This window comes from Mesoplodon densirostris, chromosome 1 (assembly GCF_025265405.1).
Source record: "Mesoplodon densirostris isolate mMesDen1 chromosome 1, mMesDen1 primary haplotype, whole genome shotgun sequence".
NCBI lineage: Eukaryota > Metazoa > Chordata > Mammalia > Artiodactyla > Ziphiidae > Mesoplodon > Mesoplodon densirostris.
In genome coordinates, this window is record NC_082661.1 from 205,484,387 (window position 1) to 205,512,383 (window position 27,997).

Here is a 27,997-nt window from a genome sequence, read left to right on the forward strand (position 1 = left end):
AAAGCAAAGAAGACTCAGGATAGAAACAGTGTATCACGGAGGGTACAGGCTCCTTCTGTAGGGAGTAGTGTATCTTGGCCTAGGAGGAAGGGAAACGTTAGTGAAGGTGTATCTTTATGCCTCTGTGTCACTGTCATAAAAATCTGCCATGAGCTCCACGTAGGGAACGTGTAGTAGCTAATCCTCTACAAGCCGTGACCTTTGAAGGCTGTGTTGCCTCACATGCTGTGTAATCACAGGAGCCCCTGTTCCAGCATTTTGCCCTCATCTTTCACAAGCTTGACCTCATGACTTTCTCTAAAGCCGTGCGGGGGGAGGTGTGTCATTAAAGCACATGCTGGTCTTTCCAAATGAATAAATACTTCTGCCTTCTCAATTCCGTTTGCTTGGGGAACATTTAAATGTGAAGCAATGTCTGTATCCTCATCAATTTTATAGAGTATGACTCTACATAGTACTAAAAAACTCTCAAACAACCAGAACAGAGGTCAGACCTCATCGATGATTTTAAAATATGAATTGAAACGTCAATAAGAGTTGAATAATTTAAAGAGAGAGTTCTTGGGGACTTCCCTGGTGGTCCAGTGGTTAGGACTCTACGCTTCCAGTTCAGGGTGCCTGGGTTCAGTCTCTGGTCAGGGAACGAAGATCCTGCAAGCCGTGCGGCCAAAATAATAATAATAATAATAAAATAAAGGGAATAGTCTTAATACATAACCCACCACCTGTATCACCCTTCTCAGCATCTGCCTCTTCCAAATGTTATAGACTCACAGGAGCTACTCTTTTGTCCTCGTTTAAAAGAAAACAACAACACCCCAGTTTTTCTATTCAGCTGAGGCTCAACAGAACAGAACGATGTGAGAAAGGGGCCCCCAGTGAGCGTGTGCTGGGGAGCCTGGTACGCTCAGCGGTGGTGGTTTGTTTACCCTCCTCTCCCTCTTCACCCAGAAAACGGAGGACGTCCCCATGAAAACGCCAGCCAAGTGCTGTCAAGGAGGTGGCAGCGGCAGCCTCTCTTCCCACGGCTCTTCCGGGGGATCTTTACCACATGCCAAGGACCAGCTTCCAAAGTACCAGGTACAACCACCCTTGCATGCGGAATACCCCATAGGCTGAAGCCATTTACTGCCATTTCTCCTTGGGGATAATGGCTGCTTGAGGGCCCTGTCCCTGGGATAGGAGACTAAGTATCCAGAACCCTTCTCAGTACTCTGTGATGGCCTCTATGGGAAAAGAATCTAAAAAAGAGGGGATATGTGTATAACGTGTAACTGGTTCACTTTGCCGTACAGCAGAAACTAACACAACGTTGTACATCAACCCTACTCCCATAAAAATAGAAGAAACAAATAAACAAACCCCCCCCTCCAAAAAAAACGTGCTCTTTTCAGGTGTTTCAGGCCAGTGCTGTGCTCACACTTTGGCTTTCTCTCTTGATAAAAACTATAATGGAGCAGCAGTGAGCCAGTGTAACATACACCGAATGAAGAGAAATATTGCAAAGGAGGTAAACCCTCCTGTTTTGCTTCCTTGGTGGTCAGAACCAGATTGATGCACATGTGTTTTCCAGTTTTTTCTAAGAGCTCTGAGGATTCTGGGGATGAATATTGTCATCCTGAGAAAATAACACTTGCCAGTAGAAGGAAGAAAGCCTTGTACAGGAGCAGATGGAAAGGCAAGACCTAACTTGAGTGTGAAGTGTGAAGGGCTGGTATATTGAGAAATATCGGCCAGCTGGGCACAAGGAAAGAGGTTTCATAAATATTGAATAGCAGAAGGATACTGCTTGATGGAGGATGTATGAGTGTTTATTTTTATTTTTGGAGCTGTGAGGAATTTTGTCTACCGTGTTGCTGACACAGCAAAGCCAGGGAGATGTATACCAGCAGCCACAGGTGTATAGAACGTTGTTCGTTTCACAGTCGGGATCGCTGCTGTGCATCTGCCCTTATTCCACAGAGCTGCCGGCTCTCAAAGCAGTATGTGGTTACGACAGCATAGAGTGAAATTTTCAGCGAGTTGAGAATCGCAGTTGGCACGTGGACCTTGTACCCCAAGAAAAAGCAGGTTCAGAAATGGAGGTGATGGGTGGAAGTTATTCATAAAGAACGTGAAAGCCTGTTAGTTTCTGTCTGCAGGAAGTGAGAAGAGGTTGGTAGGAGGCTCGTTAAATCAGGCGGATAGATGTCTGTTCCTCTTTTCTCCTTTGCGAGCAGGTGTAAGTAGGTGTGTATATGTGTGTCCGTGTGTATGGATATATACGTGTATGCGTGTGGATTTGGAGTTGAAAGGCTGATTGCCATGGTTTTGCTTGGGTAGAAAGCGAGGCAGCAGAGAGTCTGGCTGATGGCCTGGGTCACAGGAGATGGAGGTATGGTTTCGGTCAGGCCGTGCGGGTGTCGTGCGCACTGGTTTGGTTGATGCTCACATCCATCCTCAGCGTGTGTCACCGCCACTTACAGTGGGAACTGAGCATCCTGTATCCAAACGCAGGCACCTGTGTGTCATCATAGGTTCACAGTACGCACAGTGTTACGTCATGTGAGTGAGGGCGTTTGGCTTCCAGCCGCCTGCGCTCCAGGGGAGTCCGGGCCCTGAGATGAAGGTTTGGGGGATCCTGTTGGGAATAACCGGAATCACAGCGGTGGTTGAGGACGCAGACAGTGATAGGAGGGCCCTCTGAGGAACAACCCTGTCTAAGGGATGACTTGGGAAGGTAGAGATTTAAAAGGGAGAGCAGGGTGTGAGGGCGATCTGGCTGTGACGTCTGTCACCCCGTTGATCTCCAGGGTTGATTCGGCCGATCGGGCTGGCTAGGCGGGTGTCCCCTTCCTCCCTCACTGTTCCAGGTGTGTCCCTCCTGAAGCTGCGTGCTCGGTCGGAGAGGACGACCTTCCCCGATAGAGGAGGACCGTTCTTCGGTCAAGGGTATACGAGTAGCTGCGCTCCCCTGCTAGAACCTCCAGACAAGCTCTCAGGGTCCATTTGTAGGAGAACGTAGGGTAGTCGAGCTTCCAAGACTCCAGACACATCCAAATGAGGTGCTGCACGTGACAGTCTGCCTTTCTAAAAAAAATTAAAAGTAATTTAAAAAATATAAAAAGGAGAGCAATTATGTGCATCAGATACCATGAGACGTTTAATAAAGCAAACTAGGAAGTGCCCGTTGGCTGTGACAGGAGCCGTTTGAATAGCGGGGGATGGGGGAAGGTGCCGTCCACCCTCTGTGGTGACAAGGGGATGCCGAAGACTGGTCAGAAGCTAGGGGGTCAAAAAATGTTAAAATGTTTCAGTCAAACTTTGGGGTGACCAGACTGTCCGTTATCTTTTGGACCCACGAAACCCTGCCCACACCGATTGGCATTTTTGTTCCACACGTTGATTTTGGTTGGATAACCCTGAGCTATATTTCACTTCAGGATGTGTTCTTAGTATCAAGAGGAATTACTCTGCCTCTTCCATCACTTAATCTTTCTATTTAGACTTTGTAAATGGAGACGATGAAAGTCGTGGTTTCTCATGACCAGATTAAAAATGAACTCTGGTGAAGCGCTTGCATCCTGTACCAGGATATAGTGTATCAAGAAGAAATCGTGAACATTAGTGATAATTTGGGGAAAAAAGTAGGCAGTCACCATTGTAGATTAAGATCGTAAAATGATCAGTTGCTGCTTTGAGAAATGGTTCTAATTACCAACAAAATTGCACATTATTTTCTATTGTGTTGTACTCGACACGATTTTGGTTTCTTGCACGTCTGGTAGTACACACGACCCGCTTCTGATGTCAACATGCTTGGGGAGATGATGTTCGGCTCGGTCGCCATGAGCTACAAAGGCTCCACCCTGAAGATTCACTACATACGGTGAGTTCGGGCCACTGCTTGTGAGACGTGGCTTGGGGATGATGACTCCATACAAACATGCGCAAAAAAGTTATGCGGTAGAATAATAATCTAAGCTTTGTCATCTCATATTTGCTGGCACTTGATATCTTTTATATATCTTTAGCAGTTAAAATAGTCTGACATTTTCTGCATCACTCTGACCTTGAATCAGCTTAGCAGGACAAAATCCTGAGCTTTAGCTAAGTACCGTAAGTGAAAAATGCATACCAAAGCATTTTGAATATCTGCTAGGTTAGTAATAGCAATACTTTTAATCAGAGTTATTCAAATATTTTAAGTTTAAAGTTTAAAGTCAAAATTTCACAGATTTTCCATTTTCAGATTAAAATTTGTCATGATTTTTTCCTTGTATTGAGATACATATTTTTTCTTATTTTTTAAAATTATTGAACGCATGCCGAGTTTTATTTTTGTTTCTAGGGAATGGTGTCTAGAATAAAAGTTTCTGCAAAAAGCAGAATGTGATGACATTAAAGAACACGTTCCTTATCCGCATGTCAGAATAGAATTTAACTCGCTGGAGGCACAAGCTCTACGATGTGTGAAAGGAAGCCTTTTCCCATTCCTGCACTTATAAACCTTCTGTCTGTTCATCTGTGCCACATGGCAGGTGAAAAATGTAACCTGAGAAAAAAACAAACTTCTGCTTTGCAATATTTCTGCTAAGCAAAGTTTGTTCATCTGAAATATTTGCTCCCAAGGAAAATGGCCCCGGCAATGTCTCCATAGCTCTCTTTCAGGGTTTTAACATTCTTGGGATTTTAAAATGATAAAATTAGAAAAAAATCTAGACACCCCATTGATACAGTGATTTGAAAAATGCACATCTCATTTTCTGTAAAATAAGAGAAATGAACAAAAGCTTCAGGAAAAGTTTAAAAAAAAAAAAAAAAAAAAAAAAAAAAAAAAAAACCATGCATCTCTCCCTCTTCTGTCCGTTTGTTTTTTCTCCAGTTCTCCTCCACAGCTGATGGTTAGTAAAGTCTTCTCCGCCAGAATGGGCAGCTTCTGTGGGAGTACAAATAAGTAAGTGTGGGATTTTCCCCCTCCCCTCCCCATCCCCCCAATTTTCCAAGTGGCTGTTTCTGGATAGAGTCATTCTTTGAGGGCCATAAGGCTTTTTGAGCTGAGAAGCAGGATGAGTCCACATTAACAAAGGGGTTTTCAAGGTGGCCTTTGTCCAATACATAGTGAGTATGAAGAGGCCTTGGACCTTAGCAGGTGGCCTTAAAGACAAGTGATGGTCTACATACATACATTGGGGGTCTTCACCTGTTAACCCACTCTGTTCCTACTGCCAGTCACCATGTTCTCATTCCCTGGGAGATGAAAAGTGAAGGGGAAAAGGATATTATTTCATCTTATTAAAAAAAATCTCAGAAATTCCCTGGCGGCCCAGTGGTTGGGACTGTGCGCTTCCACTGCCGAGGCCCGGGTTCGATCCCTGGTCGGGGAACTAAGATCCCACACGTGGCACGGCCAAAACCAAAACAAAAGCAAAACAAAACTAAACAAAAAAATCTCGCCTGTCAGTCCGCTCGTTTATTTATTTCTGAAGGAATGAGGCACAGGGTGAGTTTCCCAAGCTGAGAGACACCTGAATGGCAGGAGGGATCGTCTGTCTGAGCCATCCGTGTAACCTCTGTGGTCGGTGGGGACTCAGGCTAGGCAGTATTTTGATTTTCACTCCTGAGTTTTTTTCCCCCCTCTTAATTTTACACTTCTGTGTAGACTAAGAATACTTAAATGTCTAACTTAACTCTTACTCTGGCACAATTGTTTGTATATTTTGAATTTTTCAAGCAGAAATATTTCATGTACTTCTTTTTTGAATAAAACAACAGAACGTTTATTACACTTGGGTAAGTTGGAAGAAATGTTTATTGTAAATTAAAGGGGTATTCTTAGGGGTCAAATGAAGGCTGTTATTCTTTACAATCCTAGGAAATTAAAAGTATGTTCCTCTGCAAATTTGGGTACCTTTGAGTACGCCTGCTTACTTTTCAACAGAATAATGAATTTACTTTTTTGAGCATTTAACACTGGATTGTCATGACGTAAGCCAGTATAGGAATTGGTATTTATTTTTTTGTGAGGTATTATTTTTCTGACCCTTGATAGTACCTGAACATTTATTATACTAACTCCCTCTAATAAAATATCAAGCTCAGATTTAAGTAAAAATTATTTTGGCTTCATTATGCTATATTACCCTCGAAATCTTTATTTCATTTGTTAACAAATACAATAAATTATTAAAAGCTGCTTCTCTCACGTGTGTTTATGAGTAATTCTAACTTTTAAGAAGTTGTGAAATCAAACTCCTATAAGAATCATAATTTCTGTTACATGCTCCGCCTGAAGAAAGTTGCTGAATTGCTCATGGATGTTAACTAGGTGTTAAAATGAATTTCATTTTGAGGGTTTATGTAAAATTACCCTTGAAATGAATAGCCATATCCTAGGTGTCAGTCACCAGGGGAAGATTTTAGAATTCGGTGTCCCTCATTACATTATATTGTGAAATTGTTTGGAATGTGTCATTTAGTTTTATAGGTTGAACTACCTCCCAAAGCCTCTCTTGTCTTTTCCCGCAACAAATTCCCCTAAAGTTTAAGTCTCTTCGGTAGATGTGAGACTTGATTAATTCATGAAGAAAAGTTACCTGTTAGCAAACAGCTTTGTTCGTCCCTTGATGATTTTTCTCCTCTCTCTCCCTTCCTTCCCTCTCTGGACTTAGCTTGCAAGACAGCTTCGAATACATCAACCAAGATCCTAACCTGGGGAGACTGAACACAAATCAGAATAACCTGGGTCCCTGTCGTACTGGAAGTAACCTAGGTAAACTCTGCCGCGTAAGCGGGGTCTTGCTTTCCGGGTCCTGCCGTCGTGGGTGTGCGTTTTGCTTTCTTTGAGTTTGTGGTGTTGTTTTGTTGTGGCATTATCTTTAATCTGCGTTTATTTCTGTGTGTGTACTTTGTCCGCCCCCGTGTGTGTCTCCGCCCCAGGTGTGCTGCAGGGATGCGGCAGCAAACTGCCACCGGGGGCGGCTGAAGGAGGACCGCACCGGCTCAGCCGCAGTGCCTCTTTCTTTGCAGGTTTGTGTGGAATGCTGAGTACGGTGCGACCCGCGCACGTTAGTAAATCCTGGGCAGGTTCTTAGAAACAAATCTGTTGGGCGCCTCTCTAGAAATACAAGGGGCTCGTGAGATGTTTAGTTCCAAATGCTGCCGAGCGCCTGGCGTTCTGAAACCTCCACCCCAGAACCCCTGTTGGAAACGTCTCTGCTAATACCCCCACGGCGTAAGCCAATTTGGATCTGAAATGAGCCCTTCGTGTTTCTAAGAGGATAACATCTTCCGATTTTCCTCGGCCTCTTCCGCTGCTGTGAACTGTTTCTCTTTGCCGTGGCATCTTTGACCCATTTTTCACCTGCACCCTTACCTGCACTGTGTCTTCAAAAGTCACTCTAACAAGAGCATGGAAGACCGGCCTCTCCCTCCCCCTCTCCCTCCCCCTCTCCCTCTCTCTGTCCGTAGCATTTAAGTAGTTCAAATGCACTTTCCAGCTTCTTTACAGGTGTAGCCACCTCCATCTCTGGGTAGGTACATCCTGAGACCAGCCTGGCCTTCTAGCCCAGGCTGTCGAATGTCTGCCGCAGGCTGGCGTGATTAGTGTGGGAGGCTTCATTGCTAACATGAGGGGTTGTGTTTACCGCAGACGGTATTCTGCATTCTGTTTTTCACCGTAGCTGAAATATGCTAGGCACCCTATTTAACTGACTGACACCCTCCTGCCTGCTTCCGGGTGAGGATAACATGTTTATATACTCTCCTTAAAATTGTGAAAATAAACACGCTTCACAAAATAGCCGGCAAGTATAATAATCAGGCAGAGCTGCGGGCTTCTCCTGCACCGTAAAGCTTACGGTAGCGACGTGTGAGCTACCGTGTAGCTCAACAAGTACACAGTTGAGACCAACGTGAAGCATTCCTAGAAGTCTGCAGTCCTTTAGAGTGTTTTCTTAGCAGCTCTACAGTAGCGTTGTGTACGGGTGTATATGGAAAAGAGGCGGAGGAAGAGATATTTGAAAATGAATGTAAGTGTTTCTGTCTGCCAAGAGAGGGGTTATAAAACACAGAAGGGTTTTTTAAATTCCTGAAATGGTTTTCAAGCCTTTCTCTTCTCGAGGTTGCCTGTAGTTACTGCTGAAACTGATTATAAAGCATTTTGAAAGTACTTAATATTTTGCAGTATTTCAGTACATTGAAACTACTGAAAATACTTAAATGCTATCTAACTACTACTAATGAGGAAAATGGCTGAACGTATCTGCTCGAGGATGTCTGCTCGTCGTGTGAAGTGTCCTCACAGCTGATGACTCGGCTTCTTTTAGAGGCGAGCGTCCCTTGGAAGAGCCTCTGTCGTGCTGCCAGGGGACAGGCGCGGGCAGGTGGTCGCTGGCCTCTGCCCGCCCCTTCCCCTGTCTTCTCTGAACCGCATTCTGCTTTCCCGTCCCTCCCTGTGTGTGCTCGTGCGGCCACCGCCAGCAGGCGTAAAGCGAGTGCAGGTGGTCTGAGCAGCCCGCCTCTGCGAGCCCAGTGACCAGGTCTCCTTGCTTCCTGCAGTGCACAGCACCCCGGTCGACATGCCGAGCAGAGGGCAGAGTGAAGACAGGGACAGCGGCATCGCCCGCTCAGGTACGTGCTTTCCTCTTGCCGCAGCGCCCGTGGAGGCGAGCCCTCCCTCTGAGATCTGGGTGTGACGTGCACAGGGACGGCTCCTGCGAGATGAACGTACGTCGAGCAGCGCCCCGCTAAAAAGAAGGGAGCCTCCTGGAGCCCGTGGTCCCGGGACCTGCTGAGTCCTGAGCATCCAGCCAGGGGAAGGATAGTGTCCAGGGGAATCCCTCTGGCTGCGACCGTGGGGGCTGTCCGCTGACCTGCTCACTCTTTCTTCTGTCCTGGAGTCGTGATGCTCTAGATTTTGTCTCCTGTACCCCTTCTCTCCTCATGTCCAGTGGGGACTGACCAGGGCCCTGGGCCTTCTTGATCAGTAGAAATTGACTAGAGGCCCGACAAGAAATGGAGGCAAGGCTTTATTGGGGCCCCTGCTGCAGCATGAGGGAAGGAGAACAAAGGACAGGTTCCCTTGCTGGCTCGCTTCCTGAGCGGGGTGAGCTAGTTCCTTGTAAGGCGTGAGGGCAGGGGTGTGTCCAGGGATCAGGCCAGAGGGGCGGCTTAGGTGTTCTGCCTGCCCCTCAGGTGGTGCTGAGTGCAGGCGGCACGTGCAGTGCCCTGCTTTTGCTCCAGGCTCTTCAGAAGTGGCGGTTGGGTTTCTTGGTCCCTTTGTATCTTTTGTCCATAATGTTCCCCAACTGCAGCATGCCCCCAGTTATTTTTAGTCCCTTATAGTTTCTTTGTATCTGTGGGTGGAGGAGAGGTGTGTCCAGGTGCAAGCCCTGCAGCAGAGGGTCCCAGGTCCCAGCCTGTTCCTTCCAACTCTAAATTGCTCCTAAGGCGAGTGTCCCTTGTTCTTTGAGAAGCGGGACAGTCGAGGGCCGCGTTTGCCTTGACGTGAAAGGTCAGTAGCAGCCGGGTCTGAACACTTTGTCGGGAGGAGGGAGCAGAGGTGAAGCTGATGCCAGTGTGAGCTTTGGCTTTGTGGGCAGCTCGGCCCCTGAACCCGCCGTCTCTCCTTTGAGGCTCCCGCCCTCCTGTTGGGAGTCCGGGCAGATGGGGGGCTGGCTGCACGGGGCCCCCGGGGGCCTTCCGCTCCCCTTCCGTCCTGGGAGCTGCTCTGAACCCCCCGGGTCAGCCCTGGGAGGCTCGCCCTCCACCAGAGGCCGCTCGTGCCCCTGCCGTGGCTGGTCACTCACGTCGCCCGCACTGTGTGGACCGGGGTCCTCGGCCTGGAGCAGAGCGGCGACTCCGACTGTTGGACCTGAATTCGCAGTGGAAGATGGAGAGAAACTACAGACATGCTTTATTCCTGTTTTCTGTGATTTGTAACTTCCTGTCTGAAGAGTTGAGAGCCGGGGAAAATACCTTCAATAGATTTATTTTTCAGAACAGCTGTAGACTTGCAGAGCAATCGAGATGGTAGTGGGGAACTCCAGTGGAGCCCCCCTGTCGTTAACATCTTAGTCTGTAAGACGGGGCGGTCAGTTGTCATGTCTGTTTGACTCTGCTCGGCTCTGGCAGTTCCTCAGACTTGCTGTGTTTTGTGACGACCTTGACAGTCTCCAGAAGTAGCGGCCAGGTACTGTGTAGAATGCCAGCTGTTGGAATTTGTTGGATGCTTTGCACGTGAGTGGACCGGGTTTTGGAAGAGAGGTCACGGAGGTTTGGTGACACTTTCATTGCCCCCGACCAAGGGTATGTGCTGTCAGCGTAAGTTATGACCGCTGATGGTGGCCCTGGTCACCTGGCTGGCACAGTGTCTGTCTGGCCTCTCCCCGTCTCCTGCGGGCAGGGCCCTGCGTCAGCTACTTGGAGCTCTTCTGCGTGGCAGCCTGTCCTCCTTCCTCATCCGTCCAGTCAGTCAGTCATTCATATCAATATGGACTCAGAATGCTTACTTTACACTTCAGGTCACCCCAGTACTGCTTTATTTTGTCGCTCACGTGGCTCCAGCTTTGGCCATGGAAGCCATGGAGCGCTTTCCATTGGCTCATGTGTTTCTTTAACCTGTGTGTGTGTGCGTGCGTGTGTGTGTGTAGTGCTTCCTCGCTTTCTGGCACTACAGGATGCTCCAGACGTGCCTCATATATGTCCTGCCCCATCCCTAGAATCAGTCGTGTCTCCATGTTGCCCTGTCCTTTCACTGGAGACGGAATTAGGTCCCAGGGTCTGGACCCCAGATATGCTTGTTGCACCTGGAGGGCTGTTCTCAACGGCCTTCTCGGCCAGCAAGCAGGAGTGTGGGTTTGTGCCAGCTGTGTGTCTCTGTGTCTCTGTGCGTACTGCTGTCGGCGACGCCTGCACCTGCATTCAGCGACACATGAGTGCTGCTGATTTCTCCGTGTTGCCCGCCATCTGTGAGCCCGTGGGCCATCCCACCCTTCCCGCCCGGTTTATCTGCAAACCGCCCCCGATGGCGAGACACCCGGCTCCCGGCCTGCCGTGCATTTAGTTAATGGATTCATTGCAGGGCACACACAGCAGTGTCGGTGCTTACCCCAGTGCTCCTGTGGGAAACGCCTTTTTTAAACGAGAGAGCAGTGCTTGTGTGAAGTTCCTCTGACCTTTTGTCCCCCAGACGGTCACTCGTTGCCAAGGTTACCTAGGCGGGCGCCTTTGGAGATGGGGAATGTTTGCAGCTGTCAGTACCAGGCCAGCAGAAGCTCTGAAGTCACAGCTGACACCAGTTCATCTTCATGATGAACCGGCTGCATGGCGGCTGCCCCAAAACTCTGAGCACACAAGTCACATCTGAAGAGTGACCTCAGAGTCTTTTTCTTCCCCAGTAGTTCAGTAAAGAAGTAACTTTAGAAAAGCTTCTTTGTTTGTTTTTTGCTTTTTAAATCATCCTCTACAGAGAGGAACTCTATCCGGATGAGGAGTCTGAGAGCACACAGTACGGTTCCCCGGCAGAAAGACAAGACACTGAGGGTCTCTGTCGCCCTCCGCCAGCCCCTTCCCCGCACCTGTCTTCCGCCCGCTCAGGGAGGAATGTTGTGGGTGCTGACTGCGTGCCCCTCGTGCACCGTGTGCTCCGGGGCTGCAAAGCGCTGTCCGGGTTTGCACTCCCGAGGGCCCCCTGTCGTAGGAGAGCTCAGTTACCGTGGTGGCTTCCACAGTTGGGCCAGTTTGCTGCAGTCGAGGTGAAGGGAAGGAGTTGGCAGGGTAGCCCTGAGTCAGGCCGGGAAGCCACATTTATTATATTTATTGAATAACAATCTTGTACCCCCTAGGCTGGCAGGCTCTGCCAGAGCTGGGGCGATGCAGAAGATGAGTGACCCATAGCACCTGCCCTCAGGAAGCTCCATGTAAACCCAGAGTTAAAACAGCGGGTGAGGGGCACTGCCTCCCCCGCCCTGTGGGAGCCGGGGGCCTGGGCCTGGGGGTGGCGCCCAGGACAGGGGTGTTCGAGGGACGACAGCCGGAAGGGAGGAAAGAACTGCATCAGCGTTGAGCAGAAGCGGATTTCGGAAGCTCGTTTGCGCAGGGGTATAGGTCCTGGGGCTGCCCAGCTAAAATGTGCCCGCAGTGTCGGGGACTGGTTGGGGGGGTGAGCCTCATCACAAAAGGCACCAGCGCCCTGTGAGGACTTGGACTTAGTCTTGTTCTGGGGCAGCTAAAGGGGGAACCTGATTGGCTCCATATTTTAGGTCTATTTGGTGCCTCACCAACTGCTCCAGAAAAAACTACCCTCGTATATTCATTGCTAAAGTAGATCAGTTGGGCAGGGGGTACAGGACTGAGGGAGGTGGGCAGAAGATAGATTTTTTTCCCATTAACTTTTTCTCCCCCAAACTCACCGCTGTGTGTGTGTGTGTGTGCGTGTGCACACATGTGTTTGTAAAAGGATTATCTGATTTATCATAAAATTTTTTAAAACAGTTCATTGGGTTTTTTCCCCCTCTTTCTCTTTTTAGAATAGTACCTGAGAAGAATATCCAACATTTTTTCTGGGTTATTCAGTAGCTTACTATAATAACAGAGAGGAAATCAAATCTTAATTCTGATCTATGCCTTCATGCATTTGACCCTTCATGATAAGTGCCCCAGTGCCTCTTTACATAGCTTGTCACACACGCAGAATAAGGAATAGAGCAATAACAAGAATATCCAATTTACTGCTTTAATGGGTTAGACTATCTATCCACCTATTTTTTTTAAAGACACGTCCTCAGGAAAGGAACAAACTCAATTCCAAGCTCACAGTGTTTTTTACATTAGAGTATTAGCAGTTTACTCGACGGTCTTTGCCTTATTTCCTGATTTTTTGTATGAAGGAAAATGATTTTTTGTATGAGGGAGACGTCTATAAAATCTGATGTTCGTCTTCATAGACTTTACTTATAGCAAGTTTGACAACCATTTTTCTAGTGTCTTTGTGGAGGGTGAAAAGTAGGAGTAGAAAACACGATGAGCTGTTGTCACCAGCAGAACATTGGAGGTGACCTAGATGTTCATCCAGGGCCTGCTTAAGTCACGTTCGTCCCACAGAGCACCCCCACGTGGTGGTTGGAAGGGCACGGCAGCCTAGCAGGCCTCGAAATAGAAGTTCTCTTAAGTATATTTCTAAGTGAAAAAAGTTGATCAGCAGTGAGTTGCAGTAAACGGTCATTTATGTTTCAAGATAAAAAAAGGGCATATACAAGATCTCTCTCCACATATAAAGATAGAAAAGCATGTTCATCGAACGTGTCTGGAAGGGGTCCCCCCAGGACGGGTGGAGGGAGTGCATTCTCATTCTTTTCTGGAGACTGTGAATGTGTCCCCTGTGCATATATGAATCAGAAAGATAAATTCATTCTCAAGAGGTTACTTGAGTGGCTGCTCTTAGGAATGTTCAGGTAAGGTCTCGGGAGAGAGGAGGGATGGGTTTCAGCCGTGCTGGAAGGTGGTCCTGGCGGGGCTCGGGGACTAATGGGACACAGGGCATGGCGGGGGGGACAAAGGGCGACTCTCCAGTTTCTAACAGGATGACGAGTGGGGCATGTGGGCATGCCCCATGCCGAGGGAGCAGGAGACGCCTGGGGAGACTGGTGTTGAGCCAGTATCTCAGTCACAAGTGCCCGCAAGTGCTCCAGCCATGAGGAGTCAGCTGTAGTTTAGAAAGAGGACACGGGTGGCGCAGAAGCTGCAATCTGGTGGTCGTGGCGAGGGGGAGAGGAAGGTCCAGGCAGCTGGGGTTGGGACCCGCCTCCCAGCCTGGTCAGCCATCACCTCCATCCAGCTGCTGACTCCCTTCCCCAGCAGCACACTCAAATCACGGACAGGAAGGTAATGTCTTCATTCTCTGCACCCTGGAAAGTAGTAAAACCATCAGTGTGAGGAGAACCTCTAGCTCGTATGTTCAGACACGTTTATTAAGTGCTTTACGGTCAGCCTTCAGGACAAGAGCACACGTCATCACAGTGTTCAGACAGGACCCGAGTTTTGGCCACTGTGCTGTTTGGGTGTGAAGACAGATGGCACACATGCACACACGTGCACGCACATGCACACAAACGGGGAGCGGGGGCAAAGGGAGATTCACGACCCACAGAGTGAGGCCACCTGTGAGAGACGGGACAGAGAGGGCCCTGGGATGTGATGCTCGGGGAGGGCCAGCGTGGGGGTCTCCGTCCTCCTGGTTCTGGAGAGGGGTGCCATCACCTTCATCACCACCACCATGACCACCTCCAACACCACCATCACCACCATCATCACCTTCACTGTCACCACCATCACCAACATCACCACCATCCCCACCTTCACCATCACCTCCACCACCACCACCATCACCTTCATCACCAGCATCACCACCATCACCATCATCACCACCATCCCCACCTTCACCATCACCATCACCTCCACCACCATCACCTTCATCACCACCATCACCTTCATCACCACCATCACTATCATCACCAACATCATCACCACCATCCCCACCTTCACCATCACCATCACCTCCACCACCACCACCATCACCACCACTATCACCTTCATCACCACCATCGTCATCACCAACATCACCACCAGCATCACCTTCATCACCTCCACCACCAGCACCATCATCACCACCATCACCTCCACCACCACCATCATCACCACCATCACCTTCATCACCACCACCATCACCTCCATCACCATGATGACCACCACCACCATCACCAACATCACCACCATCACCATAACTGCCTCCACCACCACCATCATCACCACCACCATCACCTTCATCACCACCACCATGACCACCTCCAACACCACCATCACCACCATCATCACCTTCACTGTCACCACCATCACCAACATCACCACCATCCCCACCTTCACCATCACCATCACCTCCACCACCATCACCTTCATCACCACCATCACCATCATCACCAACATCATCACCACCATCCCCACCTTCATCACCACCATCACCATCATCCCCAACATCATCACCACCATCCCCACCTTCACCATCACCATCACCTCCACCACCACCACCATCATCACCACCACTATCACCTTCATCACCACCATCGTCATCACCAACATCACCTTCATCACCACCACCATCACCTTCACCATCACCACCAAACAGAAGAAAGATTTTCTTTTAATGGGGGGCAGGAGGGGAGAGAAAATCTAAATGCTCTGCCTACAGCTTTGACCATTGGAAACTTTTTAATAAATTCAGGCTTTGAACTCTCCCTAGAAATTTGTGTTCTAATGCGTTGTTTCTGCCATGCTTGCCGATCGAGACAGGCATCACTGTCCTTCGCGTAATCATGTGCTCGTTCTTCATATGGCAACATTTCTGCAGGAGGCCGCAGAGAGGCTGAGGGCAGCCGAGTCATCCAAGCAGAACGCACGTCTAGGAGCAGATGTGCCTCCTGCAGAGCCGAGGGAGTCGTGAGGGGTGGGAGCGGGAAGTGCTGTGTATCTGGAGATGGCGGCGGGAGAGGGTGCTTTGCGGGGCAAGTACCCTTCTGCCTGGGTTTCACCTCGAAACACAGGGGGACCAAGCGGTCAAGGGGGGACACGCACGTGAGTCGGCTCCGTGTGCGGCACCGCCTCTCGGGCAGCAGTAGCAGTACCGTGGACTCTTCGTTGTATCCGAAATCTGCAGGCTGTCCTCTGACTGGATGAGTAATGTTTGTTTACATTTGGAACATGGGGCTGGTGCCTGGTCACCGATGCCCTTGCCGTGTCGGCGACTCCTGTTCGTTTTAAAGGGTGTTTTCTTGGCTGTACCACAGCCTGAGAGCGGCTCCCCCTGCTGGCTGTGGCCGGTGGAACCTGAACAGTTACGTCCCGGGGCTTGTATGGATATTTTTCACGTAGGTGCACGGGGGCTCCTGGAGCCCAGCTCTCGACTTCCCAATGTTCTTTCCGCAGCCTCCCTGAGCAGCCTTCTGATCACACCCTTCCCGTCGCCAAGCTCCTCCACGTCCTCCTCCAGCAGTTACCAGCGCCGCTGGCTTCGGAGCCAGACCACGAGCTTGGAAAATGGCATCATTCCCAGGAGGTGAGCTGGGTTCCCCTGGCTGTGCAGGGCACTGGGGCGGGCAGCCCGGCGATGCTGGCAGACACTGCACTCACTTGCTGTCGGCACAAACGGGCCGGAGTTTTCCGCTCGGCTTCAGCTCAGCCTGGAAGTTCACAGGTGAGAGGTTCTGGGAGAGACACTGGGACTACCTGGGTAGTTTTGGCATTGATTTAAAGTGAGTGTGTGCTCTCTTTGCACTGGGTCCCTTCCAGGTGTAGCCTTTGTAAGTTAGAAGGCTGGGATAAATCTTTCCTTGGCTTATGGTGACACCAGTGTGGTCTTTGAAAATATATGAACTCAAGGATGGTTAATTTTTGGTGACACAAATTCTTAAACAGTCAACAGTCTTACTATGAATAGAGACAGCATCGAGATATTCTCTGCCTTCGTTTCAGTTGGTTTTCAGATCTAAAGTTTAGTTATGTTGCAAAACGCACGTTTTTAGCTTATGGTGATGTTACATCAGTACCTTCCCACCTCTTCTTCCTACAACCCAAAAACTTAAAAGGGAATTAAGATAGGTTGTACCTATTAAAAACTCACATGACAGTTGGTTACCTTAGTAAGTGAGTAGAGGTCAGCATGTGTGAGCTCTGTGAAGGGGTAAAGAGTTGGCTGCAGGCCTGCACTTCAGGAGCGCACAGAGACGATGCTCACGTAAACAGTGGTGTGAAGGAGCTAAGTGCTAAACGCTCAGAGAGGCATGGGGGTGTGCGGCTCGGGGGAGGGACGCAGCCTCGCGGGAGGTCTTGGGGTTTGGGCAGCCTTCGTGAAGGGGGGACCTGAAAGCACAGGCTGAGAAACGGGGGAGCCAAGGCGTGTGCAGGGCATCAGGCTACTGGCCCCCTTCTCCCAAAATTAACATCATGTGTTAGTTTTGTTTGTTTGTTTGTTTTTAAAGAAACATTATGTTCCAGGGCTTCAGGCATTTTCAGAATAATCTATAAAATGGACGTAAGGCTTTTCCATTAAAAATATTTTACTTACAAAATATAATAGAAATAATAGTGATACGTGACTATTATCACAAAGTTATAAATTACTACAATGTTTTGGTGTAAAAATTTTATATAATCAATAGTAATACTTCACTCACTATCTTCCTTCATCATAAGGTTTTCCTGGCTCACTTTTCTGCACATTCACTTGTTTAGGTCATCAAAATGCGTACGTCAATTGACATAACTGAAAGCAGCATTAGTCACTCCTGGCAAATGCAAGCTGACAAATAATTTTTGATAACTTTTTTATTTGGGGAAAGCTCTTTGTGCACATTGCAGCTGTTACTGGAGCTTTATAGGTTATAACAACATTGAGATAAATTTGTAATAAACCTTAAAAATATAAATTTTGCGTTGTTGGCCTGAGGTGATCCAGCACTGGAGGCTACAGGCTCTTTCTTGGGGCTAGTGGCGGACTCTGGGAGGGCTCACACCAAGGAGTACTTCCCAGAACTTTTGCTGCCAGGGTGCTTGTCTCCACAGTGAGCCACAGCCACCCCGCACCTCTGCAGGAGACCCCTCAACACTAGCCAGCCGTGGGGCTGACAGGGTCTCAGTGCTCTGGCCAGGTGTCAGGCCTGAGCCTCTGATGTGGGAGAGCTGAATTCAGGACACTGGACCACCGGAGACCTCCCAGCTCCACATAATATCAGTGGGTGAGAGCTCCCCCAGAGATCTCCATCTCAACGCTCAGACACAGCTCCACCCAACGGCAAGCAAGCTACAGTGCTAGACACCCTATGCCAAACAACTAGCAAGACAGGAACACAACCCCATCCATTAGCACAGAGGCTGCCTAAAATCATACTAAGTTCACAGACACCCCAAAACACACCACCGCATGTGGACCTGCCCACCAGAAACACAAGATCCAGCCTCATCCACCAGAACACAGGCACCAGTCCCCTCCACCAGGAAGCCTACACAACCCACTGAACCAAACTTACCCACTGGGGACAGACACCAAAAACTACAGAAACTACGAACCTGCAGCCTGCGTAAAGGAGACCCCAAACATAGTAAGTGAAGCAAAATGAGAAGACAGAGAAACACACAGCAGATGAAGGAGCAAGGTGAAAACCCACCAGACCAAACAAATGAAGAGGAAATAGGCAGTCTACCGGAAAAAGAATTCAGAGTAATGATGGTAAAGATGATCCAAAATCTACGAAATAGAATGGAGAAAATGCAAGAAACGTTTAAGGACCTAGAAGAACTAAAGAGCAAACAAACACTGATGAACAACACAATAAATGAAATTAAAAATTCTCTAGAAGGAATCAATAGCAGAATAACTGAGGCAGAAGAACGGATAAGGGACCTGGAAGATAAAATAGTGGAAATAACTACTGCAGAGCAGAAAAAAGAATGAGAAGAATTGAGGACAGTCTCAAGAGACCTCTGCAACAACATTATAAACGCCCCAACATTCGAATTATAGGGATCCCAGAAGAAGAAGAGAAAAAGAAAGGAACTGAGAAAATATTTGAAGAGACTATAGTTGAAAACTTCCCTAATATGGGAAAGGAAATAGTCAATCAAGTCCAGGAAGCCCAGAGAGTCCCATACAGGATAAATCCAAGGAGAAACATGCCAAGACACATATTAAACTTTCAAAAATAAAGTACAAAGAAAAAAATATTGAAAACAGGGAAAAACAACAAATAATACTCAAGGGAATCCCCATAAGGTTAACGGCTGATCTTTCAGCAGAAACTCTGCAAGCCAGAAGGGAGTGGCAGGACATACTTAAAGTGATGAAAGGGAAAAACCTACAACCAAGATTGCTCTACCCAGCAAGGGTCTCATTCAGATTTGACGGAGAAAATAAAACCTTTACAGACAAGCAAAAGCTAAGAGAATTCAGCACCATCAAACCAGCTTTACAACAACTGCTAAAGGAACTTCTCTAGGCAGGAAACACAAGACAAGGAAAAGACCTACAATAACAAACCCAAAACAATTAAGAAAATGGTAATAGGAACATACATATCAATAACTACCTTAAATGTAAATGGATTAAGTGCTCCAACCAAAACACTGTCTGAATAGATACAAAAACAAGACCTGTATACATACTGTCTACGTGAGACCCACTTCAGACTGAGGGACACATGCAGACTGAAAGTGAGGGGATGGAAAAAGATATTCCATGCAAATGGAAATCAGAAGAAAGCTGGAGTAGCAATTCTCATATCAGACAAAATAGGCTTTAAAATAAAGACTACTAGGGGCCTCCCTGGTGGCGCAGTGGTTGAGAGTCCGCCTGCCGATGCAGGGGATACGGGTTCGTGCCCCGGTCTGGGAGGATCCCATATGCCGCGGAGCGGCTGGGCCCGTGAGCCATGGCCGCTGGGCCTGCGCATCCGGAGCCTGTGCTCCGCAACGGGAGAGGCCACAACAGTGAGAGGCCCGCATACCGCAAAAAGAAAAAAATAAAAAATAAAAAATAAAATAAAATAAAATAAAATAAAATAAAGACTACTAGAAGCAACAAAGAGGGACACTACAAAATGATCAAGGGATCAATCCAAGAAGAAGATATAGCAATTGTAAATATTTATGCGCCCAACATAGGAGCACCTCAGTACATAAGGCAAAGGCTAACAGCCATAAAAGGGGAAATCGACAGTAACACAATCATAGTAGGGGAATTTATCACCCCAATTTCACCAATGGACTGATCATCCAAAATGAAAATGAATAAGGAAACACAAGCTTTAAATGATACATTAAACAAGATGGGGACTTAATTGATATTTATAGGACATTCCATCCAAAAACAACAGAATACACTTTCTTCTCAAGTGCACATGGAACATTCTCCAGGATAGATCATATCCTGGGTCACAAATCAAGACTTCATAAATTTAAGAAAATCGAAATCATATCAAGCATCTTTTCCAACCACAACACTATGAGATTAGAAATCAATTACAGGGAAAAAACGTAAAAAACACAAACACATGGAGGCTAAACAATATGTTACTAAATAACCAAGCGATCACTGAAGAAATCAAAGAGGAAATCAAAAAATACCTAGAGACAAATGACAATGAAAACACAACAATCCAAAACCTATGGGATGCAGCAAAAGCAGTTCTAAGAAGCAAGTTTATAGCAATACAATCCTACCTCAAGAAACAAGAAAAATCTCAGATAAACAATCTAACATTACACCTAAAGCAATTAGAGAAAGAAGAACAAAAACCCCAAAGTTACCAGAAGGAAAGACGTCATAAAGATCAGATCAGAAATAAATGAAAAAGAAATGAAGGGAACGATAGCAAAGATCAATAAAACTAAAAGCTGGTTCTTTGAGAAGATAAACAAAATTGATAAACCATTAGCCAGACTCATCAAGAAAAAAGGAAAAAGACTCAAATCAACAGAACTAGAAATGAAATTAGAAATGAAAAAGGAGAAGTAACAACTGACACTGCAGAAATACAGAGGATCATGAGAGATTAATTACTACAAGCAACTCTATGCCAATAAAATGGACAACCTGGAAGAAATGGACAAATTCTTAGAAAAGTACAACTTTCCAGGACTGAACCAGGAAGAAATAAAAAATATAAACAGACCAATCACAAGCACTGAAATTGAAACTGTGATTAAAAATCTTCCAATGGACAAAAGCCCAGGACCAGATGGCTTCACAGGTTAATTCTATCAAACATTTACAGAAGAGCTAACACCTATCCTTCTCAAACTCTTCCAAAATATAGCAGAGGGAGGAACACTCTCAAACTCATTCTATGAGGCCACCATCACTCTGGTATGAAAACCAGACAAAGATACTACTAAAAAAGGAAATTACACACCAATATCACTGATGAACATAGATGCAAAAATCCTCCACAAAATACTAGCAAACAGAATCCAACAGCACATTAAAAGGATCATACACCATGGTCAAGTGGTGTTTATCCCAGGAATGCAAGGATTCTTCAATATATGCAAGTCAGTCAATGTGATAAACCATATTAACAGATGGAAGGAGAAGAAACATATGATCATCTCAATAGATGCAGAAAAAGCTTTCGACAAAATTCAACACCCATTTATGATAAAAACTCTCCAGAAAGTGGGCATAGAGGGAACTTACCTCAACATAATAAAGGCCACATATGACAAACCCACAGCCAACATTGTCCTCAATGGTGAAAAACTGAAACCATTTCCACTAAGATCAGGAACAAGGCAAGGTTGTCCACTCTCACCACTCTTATTCAACATAGTTTTGGAAGTTTTAGCCACAGCAATCAGAGAAGAAAAAGAAATAAAAGGAATTCAAATCAGAACAGAAGAAGTAAAACTGTCACTGTTTGCAGATGACATGATACTATACATAGAGAATCCTAAGATGCTAACAGAAAACTACTAGAGCTAATCAACGAATTTGGTAAAGTTGCAGGATACAAAATTAATGCACAAAAATCTCTTGCATTCCTATATACTAATGATGAAAAATCTGAAAGAGAAATTAAGGAAACACTCCCATTTACCACAGCAACAAAGATAATAAAATACCTAGGTATAAACCTACCTAAGGAGACAAAAGACCTGTATGCAGAAAACTATAAGACACTGATGAAAGAAATTAAAGATGATACAAACAGATGGAGAGACATACGATGCTCTTGGATTGGGAAAATCAACATTGTGAAAATGACTCTACTACCCAGAGCAATCTACAGATTCAATGCAATCCCTGTCAAACTACCAATGGCGTTTTTCACAGAACTAGAGCAAAAAATTTCACACTATGTGCGGAAAGACAAAAGACCCCGAAGAGCCAAAGCAATCTTGAAGAAACACGGAGCTGGAGGAATCAGACTCCCTGACTTCAGACAATACTCCAAAGCTACAGTAATCAAGACAGTATGATACTGGCACAAAAACAGAAAGATAGGTCAATGGAACAGGATAGAAAGTCCAGAGATAAACTCACGCACATATGGTCACCTTATCTTTGATAAAGGAGGCAAGAGTATACAATGGAGAAAAAACAGGCTCTTCAATAAGTGGTGCTGGCAAAAATCGACAGCTACATGTAAAAGAATGAAATTAGAACACTCCCTAACACCGTACACAAAAACTCAATATGGATTAAAGACCTAAATGTAAGGCCAGACACTATAAAACTCCTAGAGAAAAACATAAGCAGAACGCTATATGACATAAATCACAGCAAGATCCTTTTTGACCCACCTCCTAGAGAAATGGAAATAAAAACAAAGATAAACAAATGGGACCTCATGAAACTTCAAAGCTTTTGCACAGCAAAGGAAACCATAAACAAGACCAAAAGACAACCCTCAGAATGGGAGAAAATATTTGCAAATGAAGCAACTGACAAAGGATTAATCTCCAAAATATACAAGCAGCTCATGCAGCTCAATATCAAAAAAACAAACAATCCAATCCAACAATGGGCAGAAGACCTAAACAGACATTTCTCCCAAGAAGACATACGGATTGCCACCAAACACTTGAAAGGATGCTCAACATCACTAATCATTAGAGAGATGTGAATCAAAACTACAATGAGGTATCACCTCACACCGGTCAGAATGGCCATCATCAAAAAGTCTACAAACAATAAATGCTGGAGTGGGTGTGGAGAAAAGTGAACACTCTTGCACTGCTGGTGGGAATGTAAATTGGTACAGCCACCATGGAGAACAGTAGGGAGGTTCCTTAAAAAACTACAAATAGAACTACCATATGACCCAGAAATCCCACTACTGGGCATATACCCTGAGAAAACCATAATTCAAAAAGAGTCGTGTACCACAGTGTTCACTGCAGCTCTGTTTACAATAGCCAGGACATGGAAGCATCCTAAGTGTCCATCGACAGATGAATGGATAAAGAAGATGTGGCACATATATACAATGGAATATTACTCAGCCATAAAAAGAAACGAAATTGAGTTATTTGTCGCGAGGTGGATGGACCTAAGTCTGTCATACAGAGTGAAGTAAGTCAGAAAGAGAAAAACAAATACCGTATGCTAACACATATATGTGGAATCTTAAAAAAAAAAAAAAAGTTCTGAAGAACCTGGGGGCAGGCCAGGAATAAAGACGCAGACATGGAGAGTGGACTTGGGGACACTGTGAGGGAAAAGAGTAATCTGGGACGAAGTGAGAGAGTGGCATGGACATATATACACTACCAGATGTAAAATAGATAGCTAGTGGGAAACAGCCACATAGCACAGGGGGATCAGCTCGGTGCTTTGTGATCACCTAGAGAGGTGGGATAGGGAGGGTGGGATAGGGAGGGTGGGAGGGAGACGCAAGAGAGAGGGGATATGGGGATATATGTATACATACAGCTGATTCACTTTGTTATACAGCAGCATTGTAAAGCAGTTAGACTGCAATAAAGATGTTTAAAAAAAAGAAAGAAAAACACATAAATTTCAGTACATCTGGATCAGACGATTCTTATGGAACAGTTTTGCTAAAGACTCAGTTCTTCACACACATCCATTTTGTGTAAGTCTGAATTGAATTTTAAATGTATCTTTGTACACGGTTATTTTAATGTTTCCCCTGCCATTTCCTGTGACTTATAGAGGTCTTACAAGAAACTGCAAGTGTCTTCGTGGGCTGCATATAATTCAGAATGCCTGTTTACGCATTGTGTCACTACATCGTCAATTATATGGAAATTTAATTTTAAAATGAGCTTCATTCCTAATAATTTCTTCTTCTGAAGCTTCATATGACAGTTGTGGGTATTTTCTATCCAATGCAGCAATCTCTACATTCAATTTCTGTTTCTGTGCCTGTGGGTATTTGCTTTGCAATGTTGCTGCAGTTTTCAAAACGAGATGTTAACAAACTCTCTAAAGAATTCTAATAACTCCCTGATGTACTTTATTGCATTGTGCACTGTAGGCTCTTACTTTGTGATAGTTTACTGCCCTGGGGCTCAGGATGAAGAGCTAAGTGTTGTGCAGACTCCACAGGGCCGGTTCTGATGACGGACAGACAGGCTGCCTCCCCCTTGGTCCAGGCCTTGCGCCAGCCCTTCCCCCCTCCCATGGCCGTGCCCTCTGCCGCTGCCGCCCATCTGGGCCCAGGTCCCAGCCTCGGGGCCTTGTGGCACCGCCTTGGTTCTGGGCTCCTGGGTGTGTGCCAGACCCCAGGCCAGCCACCCAGCTTCCGAACCCCCCCACCCGCCGTGCGCTCGGCTGCCTGGCGTCTGCCCTGCCCACGCCCATGCGTCATCACCCCATCAGACTTCACTTACAGAGCGCAAGTTAAAGGTGACACGGTTAAGAATCAAGGTAGCACCCGGAGAATGTCACCGCGAGCCTGGGCCCTCCTGAGAGCAGCCCCGCAAGGCGGGGGACGCAGGCAGTGAGCTGTTGGTCCTGGACTCGCCCTTGCCTGACGCCCAGGATGGAAGAGCCGCGGGCGCTCAGCTTCAGTCACTGTGCCCGCGAAGACCCTTTGATTACCGGGGTCGCCGCCCGTCTCTCCCTTGTGGCAGGTGTGTGGGAGGGGATTAGTTTCTGACGCGGGGCCGGAGAACACTGGGTACCAGGGATGCGATTGCCTCCGGCTTTGAGAGGAAGTCACAGCACTCCTGTGACTCCTGTGGTTCCTGAGGGAGTGCAGGGTGACCAGGGAGTATCTTCACAGTTTTACGGTTGGTTGCTCGCTGACCCCCGTGCCACGTGGGGAGCTTCGGCGACCAGCGGGTGGGGAGCGTCGTCCGGGGGCAGTTTACCCGCTGGCGTAGAGGTGCTGTCCATGGAGGAGAGAAGCTGCAGATTCCCCCCTTAGTGCAGCTGGTGAAACCCTAAAGAAGCAGGTATGACGTCCCAGAAGGGCTTTGGCCCGGAATTGTAAAATGAATAACCAGAAAGAGTCTCTGATGAGATGTTCCTTGACCTGCAGAAATGGCGATTTCATATGTTCCAACATAACCCATAGATTCCGCCTACATTCAGAGCTGACGTAACCAGTCAGACTGGGCAGTCCTGAGGCCAATTACAGGTCACTGAGATGTATTTAAACAGTCACAGTATTTGCTTTATTTAGGATCTTGAAGTATTTACAGTGTATGTAAATGCTCATTCATGTGTCAACAAAATTCTATTTAAAAAATCCAGTGTGTAGCATGGTCTTCCCTTGACTTGAAGGCCTGTCAGCTGGTGTGATTGCTCCCAGCCCATCCCCCCCAGTGGATGGATCAGACGTGGCGCCAGAGCCCCTGGTCATTCCCAGTGTCCGAGCAACGAGCCAGGGCTAGCAGACAGACTCCCTGGGCTGTGACTCCAGCACGGTCACTGAAAAGCTTTCTGTTCTGAAGCAAGTTGGTCAGTCACTCTGCCCCAGTTTTCACCTTTGCAGAATGGTCTGTGTATCTTACCTGTTGCCTTGAGGGTAAAGCTAGGCTGAAGTATTTGTGTGCATACTTAAATTTTTTAAGACATTCTGAAACATGCTTTCATTGTAGATTGATCTTAAAAGTATATTTACAAACACCGCATGACCTGATTTATTCCAGTTTGTGTGGTTGATCCAAGACGACAGATTGAATGAAGCTCAGTTGCTTTAGAATTCAGCAGAGAGACATAGGGAAGCGAGTAAGAGCCACGCATGCTATTAAAGCTGTGGGTGGGGCTTCCCTGGTGCCGCAGTGGTTGAGAGTCCGCCTGCCGATGCAGGGGACACGGGTTCGTGCCCCGCTCCGGGAAGATCCCACATGCCGCGGAGTGACTGGGCCCGTGAGCCATGGCCGCTGAGCCTGCGCGTCCGGAGCCTGTGCTCCGCAACAGGAGAGGCCACAACAGTGAGAGGCCCACGTACCGCAAAAAAAAAAAAAAGCTGCGGGTGTTTTTCAGAAATTCAGCAGACGGCCCCGTCTGCTGTGCTAGGTGCAGTTGGTGACTGTTTCTAGGGTGGAGCTGAAGCTGACACACATCTGCAGAGGGCTCAGTGGTCACTGCAATCTGATTATTAAGGACCACATTGGCCAAAGATGAGTGGACTGATGTAGTCATTTTACTTTTGCAAAAGGGGGGAAATAGGAGATAATGAAGAAGAAAGTGTTGTAAGAAAGAATTGGTGTAACATAAGCTCAGAAGTTCCTCTACAGAATAGGAGTAAACTGGTGCAGAAAAACAAAGTTATAGGGCGAGTACTCTGGAAAAGAAGAGGGAGCATTGTTTGAAATTAAGTAACATGGTAAGAGCGTCTCGAGAATTTCTTTCTGATGAGCAGATGATTAGGATCTAGGGATTTCTTGGAGAAAGCAATTGCTGGTTTATTTTAATGGGCAGCATTTACACGAGCATCTGGAAACCATGTCCTTCCTCTGCCATGTCTGTCGGCGAGGACTTTTACTGATTTACCAGCCACACCCAAGTCTCCCGGATCTTGCTTCAAGTCGAGCAAAACAATGACATATCCCTCTGAGGTTAGAGCACGATGTCTTCTCCTTTCCTTTAAAAATAAGATAGCTTTCCTGACCGTCAAACTTCTGATGTGTGTATGTTTTTAAGACGTGGGTATGTTGGAAATCACGGGAACATTACAGGCTGTGAGCAGAGCGCTACAAAACAAGTTAAAGAAGGAGGCTGGCTGCCTCAAGCCCCGTGAGCAGACGTGACCGTTTGGGTGTAGTTTGTAGTAAAGGGGGTGGTGTCCCAAGCTTGGTGACAGACAAGGCTGAATGGTGAAGCCCGTGAGAAAGAGAAGGCTCCCTGCACGCCTACCATGTGCCAGGCTAGGCGCTTTCATTTGCAGTGTGATGTCCTTTGCTTTGTTGTCTTTGTAGAAAAAAACAAACTAATTCAAAAACTTTTTTTCACTCTTGCCGTTAGCAGCTATGTGGTCACATGCTGGTTTTTCAGACTAGTTAAAGTAGAGATATGGATTGGCCGTATTTGTGAGGCTTACCCCTTACGACAAATTGAATACATATTCAGAGTTTATTGGCTTCTCTTATCCTAAAAACAGAGTCTCTGCAAAGAATCTTAAGTTGGTCGAGGATCTGACTGTAGCAAAAGAGAGGTGGGTCTTTCTGCTCGGGGGGTTTCCCAGAGAGTATCCCCAGTCGCATGGCTTAATCTCAGCATTTATAGGAGTAACTTCATCTAACGGTTTTAATAACCTTGGGAAAGTAAGCCTCAGCTACTAGTAAAGGTCCAAACGTGATGCCCGGGTCACACAGAATACCACAGAGGACCATCTCTCCTCAGATGTTCTTATCCATCGGTATCTAGCAGCCAAAGCAAAGGGCCTGTGTTTTGAGCCAATGGATGCTTCACACCCCTTCCTAAATGCGGCCAATCTGATGTAACACAGTCCAAGGGAAGAGGACTAAGAGTCTAACAAGAGGACGTTTGAAATTACTTTCAGTTCTCACTTAAGTTTCCTTTTGTGTTAGGCTAACACTGAGTGTCAAGCGGAGGTTTTCATTTTCACGACGGAGTCTGATGCAGGAGGATGACCTGGCGGTAGACACACTCTGAGTTAGGACCGCATGCCCGGATCGGCCGCCAGGGTGTCGCCCTGGCTTTGCGGTTCGTCCTCGGTGTGGTTCACTGATGCAGGGTGACTCCTGAAACCCCTTCTCCTTCCAGGTCAACGGATGAGACGTTCAGCTTGGCCGAAGAAACCTGCAGTTCCAACCCGGCCATAGCTCGGAGGAAGAAGATCGCCATAAGCCTCATCTTTTCCCTGTGTGAGAAGGAGGAAGCCCAGAGGAACTTCCAGGACTTCTTTTTTTCTCATTTCCCCCTGTTTGAGTCTCACATGAACAGGCTGAAGAGTGCAATTGAAAAGGTACTGAGAATGCAGTCCATTGTCACATGGGGCTGTAAGGGTTGAGCGGGTCTCTGTACCGGATCACT

General features: G+C 46.9%; 1 protein-coding gene across 11 annotated transcripts in view; it reads left to right on the plus strand.

Annotated features, from left to right (window-relative positions):
- The window catches only part of FNIP2 (folliculin interacting protein 2), a 119,737-nt gene that overhangs the window by 57,819 nt on the left and 33,921 nt on the right, over positions 1–27,997 (plus strand). For 9 of the 11 annotated variants that reach the window (XR_009533946.1, XR_009533945.1, XR_009533947.1 and 6 more), the window contains exons 3-10: positions 952–1,080; positions 3,768–3,868; positions 4,865–4,936; positions 6,651–6,751; positions 6,919–7,008; positions 8,539–8,610; positions 15,958–16,087; positions 27,728–27,929. Coding sequence is in view for 8 of the 11 variants with exons in the window: in XM_060114640.1 (XP_059970623.1) it covers positions 952–1,080; positions 3,768–3,868; positions 4,865–4,936; positions 6,651–6,751; positions 6,919–7,008; positions 8,539–8,610; positions 15,958–16,087; positions 27,728–27,929 (897 nt within the window). In the remaining 3 variants the exon portion in view is untranslated. The remainder of the gene's footprint in view (positions 1–951; positions 1,081–3,767; positions 3,869–4,864; positions 4,937–6,650; positions 6,752–6,918; positions 7,009–8,538; positions 8,611–15,957; positions 16,088–27,727; positions 27,930–27,997) is intronic. The other 2 variants (XM_060114658.1, XM_060114648.1) reach the window with 1 other exon arrangement.